The 13,739-nt window shown below is 36.4% G+C and overlaps 1 protein-coding gene across 1 annotated transcript in view; it reads right to left on the bottom strand.

The window, feature by feature from the left end:
- Positions 1-13,739, bottom strand: part of DNAH10 (dynein axonemal heavy chain 10) — a 57,494-nt gene that overhangs the window by 42,501 nt on the left and 1,254 nt on the right. The window contains 16 exon segments of the mRNA XM_041126128.1: positions 612-819; positions 1,513-1,677; positions 2,084-2,235; positions 2,904-3,073; positions 3,721-3,894; positions 4,241-4,417; positions 5,167-5,337; positions 5,976-6,170; positions 6,925-7,123; positions 7,592-7,782; positions 8,436-8,666; positions 9,376-9,533; positions 10,240-10,465; positions 10,941-11,056; positions 11,707-11,812; positions 12,628-12,773. Of these exon segments, the coding sequence (XP_040982062.1) occupies positions 612-819; positions 1,513-1,677; positions 2,084-2,235; positions 2,904-3,073; positions 3,721-3,894; positions 4,241-4,417; positions 5,167-5,337; positions 5,976-6,170; positions 6,925-7,123; positions 7,592-7,782; positions 8,436-8,666; positions 9,376-9,533; positions 10,240-10,465; positions 10,941-11,056; positions 11,707-11,812; positions 12,628-12,773 (2,785 nt within the window).

The raw sequence follows: 13,739 nt of genomic DNA, 5'->3' as shown, positions 1-13,739 counted from the left end.
AACAGTCCAGTCAGGAAAGCACAATGAAATCAGCTGAGCATGGCCCAGACTACAAAGACATGGATGATGAGAAGAAGAGATGGCTTGGAAGCTTTTATAACCCTGCAATGCTCTATTGTAATAATATCTAACTTATACTATAAGCCCTTATAATATCTTGCTACAGGAAACTCCTTGGCCCCAGCTACTGCAGAACATGTAATGTAAAAACCAGCAAACCTTTGTTCTTGTACTGGTGTCTCCTGCATTACAGGGATGCATCTGGCACCCAGACACCAAGTTCTCAAAATTGTATTTTTTAGTAAAACCAAACCTTGGTTTAAAAAATAAACCAGGGATATGCAACTACACACACTGCAGAAAATGTATCTTATTTCTCTCTTCTGCCAACAACATGCCAATATAAATTTTCTCAGAATTTGGGTTTGTCCTGTACCTTGTTATCAGTTCTCCATTCTTCACACGAAAAAAACAGTACAAATACAAATCTGTCTCAAACTGCAAATCACTGAGGTTTTCAAACAGAATATCAGTATACATATTGATGAACAGATCGAGAAAAACCTGAAGATGAAAGACTGAAAATCCATTAAAGCAAACAGTTGACTTACTTCACAATTAACTGTGTCAACACCTGATAAATTCTATTTTCCCAGTATGCATAATAGGAAGTTAATTTTGGAGATTTGCCACTGTTTGTATTGGCAACTCGTCCTTCCACTTTTATTAGCAATTGTGGAATTGCAGAATACTTTCTAACCATGTGTGCCACATCTTTTGCTCTTTCACACTTAACATACTCAAAAAATTCTTTCGCTTCTGTAAAAGATACAAAAAATAGCGTTATTAACTGCAAAAGACCTAACAGACTTGCATACTGGAATAATTAGCTGGGCTTTATTTGTGAACATGAAATTGATCTTTTATACTGATAAAAAAAATCTTTACTTATTAATGCTTAATTTATTAATATTTCAGCCCTATATTTTTATATGGATTCAATTATTTAATAGCAGCCATTAGATGTAAAAGTAACCTTTTTAAGACTTACAAAGCATTGCAAGAAATTTGATCCATCACCCAGTCACTCAAGTGACAGGGGCACCTGGGAGACCATCACCTCACTGCAGTTTCCATCTGAGGCAACCAGTTCAGTTCAGACAGCCCAGAAGGGAGCTGACACTCCATGCAGATTGCAGCTCTAAGACTACACTACTGCATACAAGAAGGATAAGGAAATCAAAGGAAAGCTAGGGGAAAAGTGACCAAAAGCAAGGTAGACACAAGTCAAATGATCTACCTGTATACTCATCTTTATGTTTCTCTCATTGACAACATCAGCTTTAGGGTACTGAAGCTCTGCTTGTGCTTCCTTTGTTATACCATGAAATACTACTGTAACTAGTTTTGGTAACGATTAAAAGGGTTGATCCTAGCAACTAAAAATGCAAATTAGCAGACAGAGCAAAATAAAACACCACAGACCTTGAAAATGAAAATACAAAGACTTACCAGGAAGCTCATCACCATTTTTTGAAAGCGGAAACTTAAAGAGATTTGTTGATTCTATGAACAGAAGTTTGTTGCTTATGTCTTCAGAATGATTATGAATCTGATGGACAAGTGATTCAAACTTTCTGATGGCTCGCATACATCGGACAATAAAGTCACCAATACCTTGAAATAAATCACAACCATTTGTGGTTTTTTTCTTTTAACAAATATTTCACCAATGCATCAAAATTGCCACGACCAGATGTGTTTTATCTCTGAGAATGAACTGATGCTCTGCAGAAAGATAGATGATTTCTCACCTAATCCTTCATCTAGCTCTCTTACAGCTGTTATCTAAGGGTGTCTATCCATTTCCACTCAGTGTTTTAAATATAGTAAAAACATAAGAAATACCCCGCTGGATCTGAGTTTGTCTAACTTACTATTCTGACCCTGACCGTGGCAATAGGATGTACCACTTGGGGATACATTGCTGTCATACGACATAAAAAATAGATTGCAGAATTTAAGAGATTTTTTTAACTGAAAATTGGTATCTAAGGCCATTTTAAAATAGCATCTCCATTACCTAAGGAGTTCCAATTAAGTCTTCTGTGCCCTGATTTGAATACTCTCCACAGTTCTTGAATATGGTCATCAAGAAGTTTGGTTTCTGCTTCATTCAGTGTTCCCATTAATTTGTGATAGTGATCCAGCATGTTTTTCAATCTATTTGTATACCTAAGGAGTGTAAGAAACACAACAACAAAACATAAAAATCATGATTTTCTGGAAATACAGCTCGGAACTCAGATCAAAGAGCAGATCACTTCCATCATTCCGTTCAGACTTCCATATAAAGCAAAATTTGCTTTCATTTCATATGGCTCCAATAGTAGCTAGACAAACCTCTCCTGCCTCAACTCAGGAAAAGTTTTTAAGACAGCCTCAGTTTGAAGCTCATAGGTGAACTCAACAGGTGAACTTTAAAATCCAGTTAGGGCTCTTATCAGCATACCTGTGTGCTGAAGGCCTGTGGTAATTTAGGCAAAAGTGACTTATCCAAGGCTGTACAAGAAGAAAGCAGCAGTGAGTTTAAATGTGAGCTGAAATCTAAATGGCACTAAATTAATTGCAAAACAAATTACTTTCCTGGTTTTTCCTCAGATTTTGATGAGATGTTAATTTGTATAACATAGTCCTACAGGGTAAAGGATGCAGACAGCGCCAGAGAAAAGCTTACTAGTGCAACTTGGCCATTAGTAATTTTACCCTTAAAAAAAAAAAATCACTAAGAGCTCTCATACTTCCAAAATTTGATGACTCAGGGCTCATTCTGGTTTGGAGTGAAATCACTTGAAACACTGCCATAAGTCTGTATGCAAGCAGATACTCTGTTACAGCCTTACCTAAGATATTTTTCTTCCTGTAATGCCACATATCTTGCTATTTCTGGGACTGGAAACCCTAGTTGTTCCATGTACTTTGTTTCAATGATAATCTCTTGGAGTATGGGAGAAAAATTCACTATGAAGCGAACATTTTTCTTTGTGGTGACAGGCTCCTCTGTTACAGAGCTCTACAACACAAGAAAGAGCAGCAGAAAGGAGGGGAACACCAAACCATTACAATGCAAGGAAAAGGTTAGCTCCTGAAGACATTTGATAAGGCCGTAGGTAAAAGTCAGAATGGCTGACATTCAAAGCTTGTTGAAATGCCTTTAAAATTTGATAGCAACCTCAGCATTCTAGTTTCAGAAATTATACACAACTACTTCTTCAGTGAAAGCTGATTACAAGTAACAAACCAAATCACCTCTGTTTACATACTGCTGCACAGTTACAACAGAAATCCCAGTGGAAGTTCATAATCAGACAAAAGTTTAGCTAGAACAGGATTCAGCATGATCTCTGCTGGGAACCTACCTCTACCTAACTTCAGTCCCAAGTTTTGTTGTAACGTGCCAAAGGTGTGGCACGAAAACCCCAAAATTAACAAGAATTACAGCACAGAACACATAGAGAAACAACATTCATCCATTTGCCAGGTCATTCAGTAACTATGTCTCATAAAGGACCACAAACAATTCTGAGCTCAGAACTTTTGAAATTTTACTTTCAAAAACTGTGTTTAAAATATTATTCTTAGAAAAATCGCACTGACCATTAGATAGATTTCAGTTCTTCCACACAGAGAAGTCTGGTATACTATCTTCCTATATCTCACCTGCTCAAAAGTCTCTGGATTAACATGGGTTGCAGCCCCACCAGTGATGACAGTCAGCAAAGTATTTTTCAGCAACAGTGGGAGCATCTGTTCTGTCCCATCTCTCCACTGATTATATTTTTGGTCTTCGTATTCTTTCATCCTCTTGGCCACTTGAAGATATATTTGTTTTACCTAGAAAGGAAAATTCTGTATAACTCATTTTAAAGACCATAAGAAATGTTCAACTCACCTGTTTTAATATGGTTTCTAATATTTATTAGATGAGAGGACAAGTAATGCCTTGTAATTAATGCAGGCAATGGAGAATTCAGGCTTTTGAATTCCATCATTGATTCTGTCACTGTCTCTCTGGGAAACAGTAGGAAAGTCCCACTCAGCTTTTCACGTCAAACATGTCTTGCTGTGTGCAAAGACATTGTTGGAACTTCACCTTGCATAAGAGCACTTTCACAGCTTTAGAAGAAGGGTATGAAGACAGTATTTCTTCCTTCATTAAATATCAAAAGAACCAACATACTTCCTTTCCACGTTCACCAGCAAGCAACTCCTCTACTTCTTGAAATCGAATAATAGTGTGTTTGATCCGATAGAAAAGAGATCGGGACCAGTATATTGCTCCAGCCACTGGAGGATGATTCTTGTACAAAGGTGGATCCTTGAGGTTCTGAACAAAGATTTGCTTAACATTTTTTACCTAGAAAAAAATAAAATATTACAAAGAATCATTTCTCCACTTGCTTGTCCATGGTCAGTATCTAATCTGGTACACAGCACAAGCTCTGAAGCTAATTCCAGCAGCAGGATAAAAACAATTCTTTTTTTTTCATGCATCTCTTGTTTCTATTAATTGCATTACAGAGAATGTCTCCCTTTCTATATCTTGTGGAACTGCTATTATGGCAGTATTTTCTGTAAGATTTCCTTTTATCGTTAAACTCAACGTTCTTTGAAATATCAAGAAAAATGCTATGACATGAAAAGCTTTCCAACAGACAGGCTTCAACACGTCAGAAATTATTTCTGCCTTCATGGTTGATCTCTGACACCTTTTGGTCATACCATGAACTTGTCCTTCACAAGAAAGCTGTAGGGTGTGAAAGATGTATTTTCTCAGTAAGGACTTCTAAGGACTACTGTTGAACTGCTGTTCACAAGGTAAAGGAATAGCCACAAGCCTTGTTGCATTCAGAGTACGTGCAAACATCTTTCAGTTCCCATGCAGTGCCACACATACAGATACGCACATCCATTTCAGCAAATTAACCATAGTAGTTCTCCAATGGGCTTCAAAAAAGTGAGGGCAATTATGTTTATTTTGTAAAACTTTTCAGTCTTTCAGACAGTAAATGACACTACACAGGTATTTAGACATATACACAGATTTATGATTTTCACTAGGTAAAGAGCTTCATGTACTACATAAGAAATCCTTAAATTAAATACCTCTTTACAGTATTGGTCCAAAATATCATTGAACTTCATCATCATCTGCTTATTAATTGTTTCTCGAGAGCGGATGTGTTTGAAGTTTAACAGCATGTCCAATGCAGCTTCTGCTGATCGAAGGGTCTTAAAAGATTCATCAATAAAGTTTTTGGTCTCTTCTTCAATAACCTAAACAAAGGAATAATGCCAAGAAATCCTATCACTTAGAGATTCATCTTGCAAAACCAAAAAAGGAAGGCAAAATAAAAATACTTTTTCATAATAGTGGTCAAGAATATTTTTACTATTTTTTGTCTTATAAATTACTAACAAACTGATGGCTTTCCAGTGGGCTGCAGGAAATTAATGTTAATTAATGTGTCTGCTGGGCAGGTATATAAATCACAAAAAACACTGTAACAATTTGTACTTTGTGGGTATTCTTAGCTGAGGGGTGAAGCACTGAATGAATCCACAAAAGGAAGTTTTACTTCTTTGCAGGACATGAGTGAGACATGTCAGCACATGAGTACAGGGAGGTCATGAGTAGCCTCTGTTCGTGCTGTAGCGATTCTGCCAATGAACAAAAAGTGTGCTTCACCAGTTTCAAGATAAAATGAAACTATAAACAAAACCAATTTGGAAACAGAATACTGACTTAAAAATTGGTCAAATTCCTTACATTTTCATTTACATATTTATTCATATATTCTTTTCTTTTGCAAACTTTTATTTTCTTTACATGAAAATGTTAATATTCTAGAAGGAATTTGTATATAGTAAGTAATGGGGCGGGGCGGGGGGGAATCACAGTGTATGGTACTTACTGAAACTTCTTCTCTAAATTCTTCCATAATTAATTTCCAGTCATGTGCACTTTTGATGCTAAAAGGGTCAAAAGTCAGTTCTTCCATAGGACTAATTAGTCCATTTACTCCTCTCAGTAGATCATCAACACGTTTTGGATCCCCTGTGACAGCTTTCAGTTCAGGACCAAATATATTGTAAAACTCTTCAATAACCTGTGTAATTCAGAAAAACATAACAGAAAGCTTTATTTTTAATGTTTTTTTTCCTGCCATTTAACACATCTTTGTGATATTATTTCCTTTAAAAAATAAAAACAGCTCAGAGAATGATCGATTTGTGCTGTGATTTACATTTTGTGTATTTCTATACAAGACACTAAGTAGCTTTATGGAAAAAAAAACCACTCTACAGGCCCAACACTTCAGTTGTTAAAACAGATAATACTCAGTTATTACTCTTTTTTATTCCACTTTTCACATAAGCAGTTTTTACATACACGGTCTATAGCATCTGACCATTGATGGACCACTAATACCCTGACTTAAATTAGCCTAAACATAGCATCTCTCCTTTCATATGTTATCCTGCAATTGATATACTGATTTATATATAGTGAAATTTTATATTATAGTATTCTTTAATGGTTATTTTATCTAAAATTATATCATTAAGATAGCAACCCATGAAAACTGCAAATCTGTGAAACAGTTGTTACAAGTCTGTATGTTGGTAACAGCAGTGTACACAGCAATATCTTTCCTCAACCAGTACCTTGAGAAGAGTTATTACGTCTCAAGCGTTAAGTGCAGCTTTGTTGGAATCAAATGCACTGCTCAGGTCTTAAACGCAAAACCACTCACAAAACTAAAGGCTGTTAACATTTCAACAACCACAATACAAAAGACTCTCCTCTACAGAATAGGACACTGATCACACAATCCCTTTATTTATTGTCTATATTACTACCTGCAAAATATCATACAGATCTTGACAGACTGAAGTCATATAATCTGTTTTTTCAAATAAACATTTTCGGTCAAATTCCCAGTGTTGCTCTCTTCCTGATGCTTCAATTTGGGCACGAACAACAAAGTAACATTTCTTCCATTCTTCAAGAGTGCTTTTGGCTTCTGCTATTTTCTTTTTTGCAGCAGCTCTATCTTCTCTATTAATCAAATCAAAACAGTTAATATACTATAGATAGACTATAGATAGAAAATTATATCTCAACTGGATTAATATTCTCTGGTTTAGCAGTTTCTAATTATATAAGATCTAGGCAAAACTTGTAACTGTGAGGTCTTAATTTTCAGTGTGACTGATTTTGAAAGGAGATATTATTTCAGGACTGATTTTGATGATATTTATGCCACTTTTTTACCACTATAATTCTGTTGGGTTTATTGATTCATGTCCTTTCAAGACAAAAGAGGACAAGCACCTATTTCTTCAGGGCTTATTCAGTAATTTATGAAAATTACAAAATAAATTGACTTTTAATTGACCTAATACAACTTCAGATAGTGAAAAATGCTGAAACCAATTTGATGAAAGTGTTATCTACTGCACTTCACGTAAAACAAGCAAAGCTTTTAATAAATACAGCCTAGTTAAACAGGAAACCAGCACTTACTTAAACAGTGTGTGTAAATCCACAACTTTGTACACTCTTGTTGAAATTTCCCAGGCAATTCGTTCCATAAGGGGTACCATCCGTTCATCCTTGTTGTAATGCCGTGAGATAAGCCATACCATTCTCAGGGCATTCATCAGTGAAGGAATTGTATCCAAGACAACATTAAACCCGGTGCCGTATGTTAAATTCTATTAAATGTATTATAAATATTGTGAATAGGATGTCACGAAAATACACAAATTCATATTCAATAAACCAATATTTATTCTATAGATACCTGAAGTTAAGAAAGTCTGTGACATTATTAAATAAATAACCCAGTCAAGGAAACACCCTGGTGCCTAAGTAACATGCACGGTTAAGGATGTGCAAATCTACAACTATTGCTCCAAATGCTTTTTAGGTCCTGTCTCCTTAATATTCTCTTTTCTGTAAAAGATGTTCCAAGACTGGTTTTGGCTCAACAATTTATTTGGATGTTTGGATGCTCTTCAATAAAACTTAAAAATTGAGACATTGGCTGTAATCAGTGATAGAAGCTACCTCAAAAATGGAGCAAAGAAATCTTGGTTTTCCCCAATTCAGCTATGCTATCAAATTCTCCCAAGGCTATGATTTACAAACCAAGCTGTTCACAGCTCTGGGCTTCTGCTTTCAAATATTAGAACTGTAACTCAAACAAAATAGGCAAGACTTTTTTTTATTAAATATAAAAAAGCTAGAGTACATCTTTACTGCTGATAAAAAGTAAAAATTAAACAAGACATTATTATATCAACAGAGAAACCAAACTTAGATAGCCACAGTTAAAACTTCACAAAGTTTTCTTAAAGATACATACCTTTAAATGGCGTTCGAGAGTTGAAAGAAACTTGACATTATCTAGAGCTTCCACATGATGTTTTCTGAGGTCACTTAAGACTATCTGTAAATCTCCACTATGCTCAGATTCAGCTTCCTGTAATATTTCCAAGACTTTTTGCACTTCTGGAAGCTTTATCTGTTCAGTAAGAGCACTTAAAGTACTATTTCTTTCACGCCAGAGGTCAACTTCTGCAAGTGGACCATTACCCTACAAGTAATGTGGAATAAAATTACCATTATGCAAAAGTGAAAACCTATAACCAGGACTATATTTGTTCCTTCTTTTCAATATGCTGTATGCTGAGAGAAACCTGATACAATTCAACCATGCAAAAAATCCAGACAGAAGATCATCCTTGAAATCAAAAGTTTTACACATGCTGAAGGGAACTGCTCATGGGGAGTATATCCTGAATTGGAGCTGGAGAGTCTGTGCTTGCAAACACTTATGCACAAGTAACTTTGTAGACATGAAATCCCTAGTATGTTTAATGGTATTAGTCATATGTGCAAGTGTTTACAGAATCAGAACCTTACAATTGGATTTTTTTTTGTTTGACGTGACTTCTTTCAAGCAAAAATATAGTTATCCCTTTAAAAAAGAAAACCACTGAAGCTTTTAATATTTCATGGCTCTTTAGAAGAGTGCAGATAACAAAAGTGCCTTAGTTTTCCACAGTTATCCTGTGTGGGTAGGATCCACAGTGAGTTACTTTATATTCTATTTATATTCTATTTCCCAGAGTCACACAGTTCCTCACTACTTTTGTTCTACTTTACATCAATTAGTAAATGGCTTTCCAACAATCAGACATGAAGATGTATTAAAAATGAGCTCAAACCATTCAAAGAGATTCTTGTGGGGAAATGAAGTAATGTCTCTGGGAATAAAAGTGTGGTGTTATAGGCAACATTACCTGTGGAACCTTTTTCAGTTGTTCCTCTAGAGCTGTGGATATTAATTTCTGCCAGGTCATTGCACAACTTTCCAGAGCTTCAACCACTTCTGGAACTGTGGCAAGAACAGTCACTTCTCCATCTAGATTTATAGTTGGCATCTCCAGTTTAGTATCTCCTATTGGCAGAAAAGGCACATAGAATTAACTGTCTTGTTCCATCAGCATTGGTAAAGTAACATCACTGAAATGGCTTATGCCTTCCATCTTGTTAGCTACTTGAGGATAGGCAACATACCACCGGCTCTGCCTATTTAAGAATATGGCAAAATATATCTAGTTGCTTGACAGTTAACACAGTGCAAAGAAAGATATATTCCTAGAAATAAATTAAAAGCTCTCAGCTTTCAAGCCTTAACCCAAACTCTATTAAGAATTAGGATTAGAGCTTTGCTGAAGAAGATTATCAATCTGCTTATTGTAGGTCACTACGCTCTTCTTAATGGCATGCCAGTAGCCCCTGTCAGAGAAGGGACACTAAACAACACATGAAAGTCTCATTCGGTCTACCACTTTCCACACCCTGCTATGGTCTGAGTCCCCTGAACATTGGCAAGCAATGAGGCATGTTTACCCTCTCTCCTATTCTTACTCCAGACTGCTTGAAAGACTATCACTGATTTCATCCCTTTCCCCACACTGCCTGCTATGCTACAGGGCAGTAAAAATACTACTATTATCAGCAAAGAGAAACTTGAATCAGGTCTGGAGCTTCCCCAGAAACTGTATGTATTTGCTGTTCTGTATAAAGCCATTCCTAGGTGAAACTCTTTCTAGTGTCGTGTACTCTAACCAACACAGTGCTGACATAGGCAGAAAACTCGCCTTCAGTTTGTTGTATAGTCTGCTGAGTAACACTTAAGAATTTTTGCCTGTTCATTTGACTCTTATTCCTCATGTGAATATTACAGTATTCCACAGGCTGTTCTTTCTTTTCTGCAAGCTCAGTCTCAGGTAAATTCCTTTTTTCAGAATCTGTGTTTTCACTATCTGGATGAAGGGAAGTTTCCTCAGTCTGCTGCTGACTATGGGAGAGAGCTGGTGAAAACACCTGTAATTCAAACAGGTACCATAGATTAGATGGTTCATATTAAAAAAGACTACAATAAAAGTCAGCTTACTAGCAATTCACTTAAGCATTAGATATGTTGTTCTAAAATTTAATTTAAGTGCATCTCCTTCCATGTTACCTCTTTAGCATCATTCTCTCTGCCTCAAGTTCTGCAGGGGAATAGCTCCAGTATGCTTTTACAAAAGCCTATCAGCACAAAAATAAAGGTATCTGACACTGTCATTCTCATATAGGGCCAGGCAATGAAATAATGGCCGTCTCCACATCTTTACAAGAATTTGGGAAACAAAATATCAAATAAGGATTAACAAAAACTTCTTTTTGGCATATGAAGGTCACTTATTAAATATTAGTATTTCTTATGCATAGTCCATATGGTCAGCGGAATACTAAATAGGCAAATCACTCATAGAAACACTCAAGACTCCATATATAAAAGCTGTAACACATTTACCTGTGAGATGGCATTCTTTAGCATCAAAAGAGTATCACCAGTCAGTACACCAAACTTTATCACTTTAGGAAGAACCTCAATAGCTTCAGTCAGGTCATTAGGTTCAGTAACTCTTTCTAAATAGTATACAAACAATTAGCATAAATCTAATTATTTGACACAGAAAGCATAACGTCCTTTCCCTAATAACTTAAAACTCCAATAAAACAAACTGTGTTTGTAATAAACTAGGTTTGATGCAAGTCACTTTCAAAACTAGTGCTGGTTTTAATAGTGCAGATGCTTTTTCAGACAGGGCAGTAAAATACTTAAGTGTCATCTTGTCATTGGTTTTATGATAAAAGTATAAACTAGCAGAATGAAACATGCTGCTGCTGTGTATCAGAATTTGAGTCAGGTCAGGAAGTCTGATACCCCAGTTGTGCTCATCACCACCTTACAGTCTAACTTTCACATACAGCTCCTCATCCTCAAAACACGTTACACAGTTCTAGCAGTTGTAGTAACTAAATCTTCTTAGTTCCTCAGAGTGAAGCATGAAAGCTTCATTCTTGCTGGTAAAACAGGGAAGATATGTAACTTTCCATAAATTTCCTATGAAAACCATTCCTGATTCCCAGTTCTACTCTGAGAGTATTCCCACCCAGTTAATTAAGCTGGATATGCACTATCCTGAATCCCAGTCACTATCACCTTTTCTCAATGTGGAGTATTGTTTAATGCAAAGACTGAAAATGCTGAGCCTGTAGTTATTCAGGGCACATACCTTTGGTATCTCTCAGAAAATATACAGTAAATCCTGTCACAAATTCTTCAGGAATTTCATCGAGAGCCACGTAGAAACACACTTTGTCAACTTTCTGTTCTTGTAGCTGAAACAGAAAATAAGAAGGAAGTACGACTATTACTTTTTGCTGCCATGTTTCTTAACAGCAAGAAAACGTTTGCCTACTGTGAGCAATAGGACAGAATCTTTAGTTTAACTCCATTATCTTCACATTGCTGTCCAAGTAAACTACTAACATAAATTAAATGTTAAAAAATCACTCAGCTAACAGTAAAAATCATCAGCTTTGGAAACAATGTTGATTTCCAGACCAACAGGACTAAAAGCATTAGTGCTTGAAGCATAAGAAACCAGAGAGCACTTAAATGCCCGCCCCCCTGCCCTGTACTTTTCTGAGAATGTGCAAGCATCTATCTACTCCCTTTCCACCTGCATCTGAGTCATAAACCAAGTTTAGTTAGAAATCCCAGACTTCATCCCGACCATCTAATTATGTAAAAGACTTGAGGTACAAAAGCCTTCATTCACTGTTCCTTACATGCTTCTCCCATGCTGTCTTTAGTAATTATTCTAACTGCAACTTTTCTTTTACAAGCAACTCTGGGAATAGCTAATGCGGTACTTCAGTAACTCACTGCTGCATTTTCTCACCAAAAGTCAGCATTTTGCCAAGTAAATTAACTTTGCAATATCTTGTCAATGTCAGAGGCTATGGCAGACACCACAGGCAATTGGTTTTGAATGGAAATTCCTGTTCCTGTAAAATGTTCTGTTCTGCTCTGAGTACTTGCTCTGCACTGTACCTCCCTAATTTGCCTACCAGTTTTACTGAAATATTTGCATCAGAAAGCCAGCATCTTCATATCCACAAAAGAACAGAGTGAAATACAACAGACTTACCTGCGATGTGTGTTCCATACTGTCAGTTGTAAATCTTTGCTCCAGTTTACTCAATTCAGACTCACTAGAGAGAGTTGATAAGTGACCTGTCACACTTTCATTGTCTGTAGATTGCAGAGGGGATGTCTTGCTTTTCTGAGCCATCCCTGAGAAAGAATAACACAAAAGACCTCAATTAAAGAACAGGTATTCCATGCATATAAGATAGACTCTTTGAATTTCCTTCTCAAACTAAATGACTGAGCATTTTCTTCCATCTTCAGCATCACTTTTCAACTACTAGCCATCCAAAATTGGTGTTAATCATACATTTTCCCATAGGACAACACTATTGCTGAACTGATCCAAATAAGCAAGTGACTATATTGCATTCCACAGGTAATTGGTGTTTATTTAGAATATCCTTACCAGCATTTTCCAATGCAATTGATTTTTTAATGACAAAGTAAGTAGATTAGCACATTTCAAGATGAAACCACTTTATAAAAGGAAATGCAAACAATTAAGGGTTTTGTCGCGCCAGACCTATGATGTGGAAAATGCTTATAGTTATGTCATGACCAAGAAGTGATGGTGAAGACACTGTAACACAGGAACAACTGCATGAATTCCAGGGCCAGTCAAGAATTTCAAACTTTATTTTATACTGTCTTTCAGAAGGTGCACCATGCCTTCTTCCTCTTGCAGCACAGGCTTCTAGACACTTAAAGGAAGTGGAAAGGGCATAGTTGCATCCCCAGTTGGAAAGGTCATGCCCCTCTGTGTGCTGATACTATTATCAAGAAATAATAATTCTCCCTGCTTTTAAGCATTAACCTGCAGTATTGCAGCTGCCTCCATTCAGAGGTGCAGAGAAGTTGAATTGTAAGTCTACTTACACCCATACCAGGCTTCAGCACTTAACTTCTGCGGTCCTATCTTTTTTGCACAGTATGAACAAAATTCTTTTATGGATATAAAATACCAGGCCCTGACTCTTTGCTTCTGCAACTAACTGTTTCAGAAGCTTGTGGGACTTGCACAGATACTGACAGCAGAGAAGAGAATAGAATCTCTGAGCCATGGAAAATCATTGCTTTCTTCTGACACCCTTTCTATCACTTTTCCTTTAT

The sequence above is a fragment of the Aquila chrysaetos genome, chromosome 9, assembly GCF_900496995.4.
Source record: "Aquila chrysaetos chrysaetos chromosome 9, bAquChr1.4, whole genome shotgun sequence".
In the NCBI taxonomy this organism is placed as follows: Eukaryota; Metazoa; Chordata; class Aves; order Accipitriformes; family Accipitridae; genus Aquila; species Aquila chrysaetos.
Note: the sequence above shows the minus strand (reverse complement) of the source record. Positions and strands in the feature narration are given on the sequence as shown.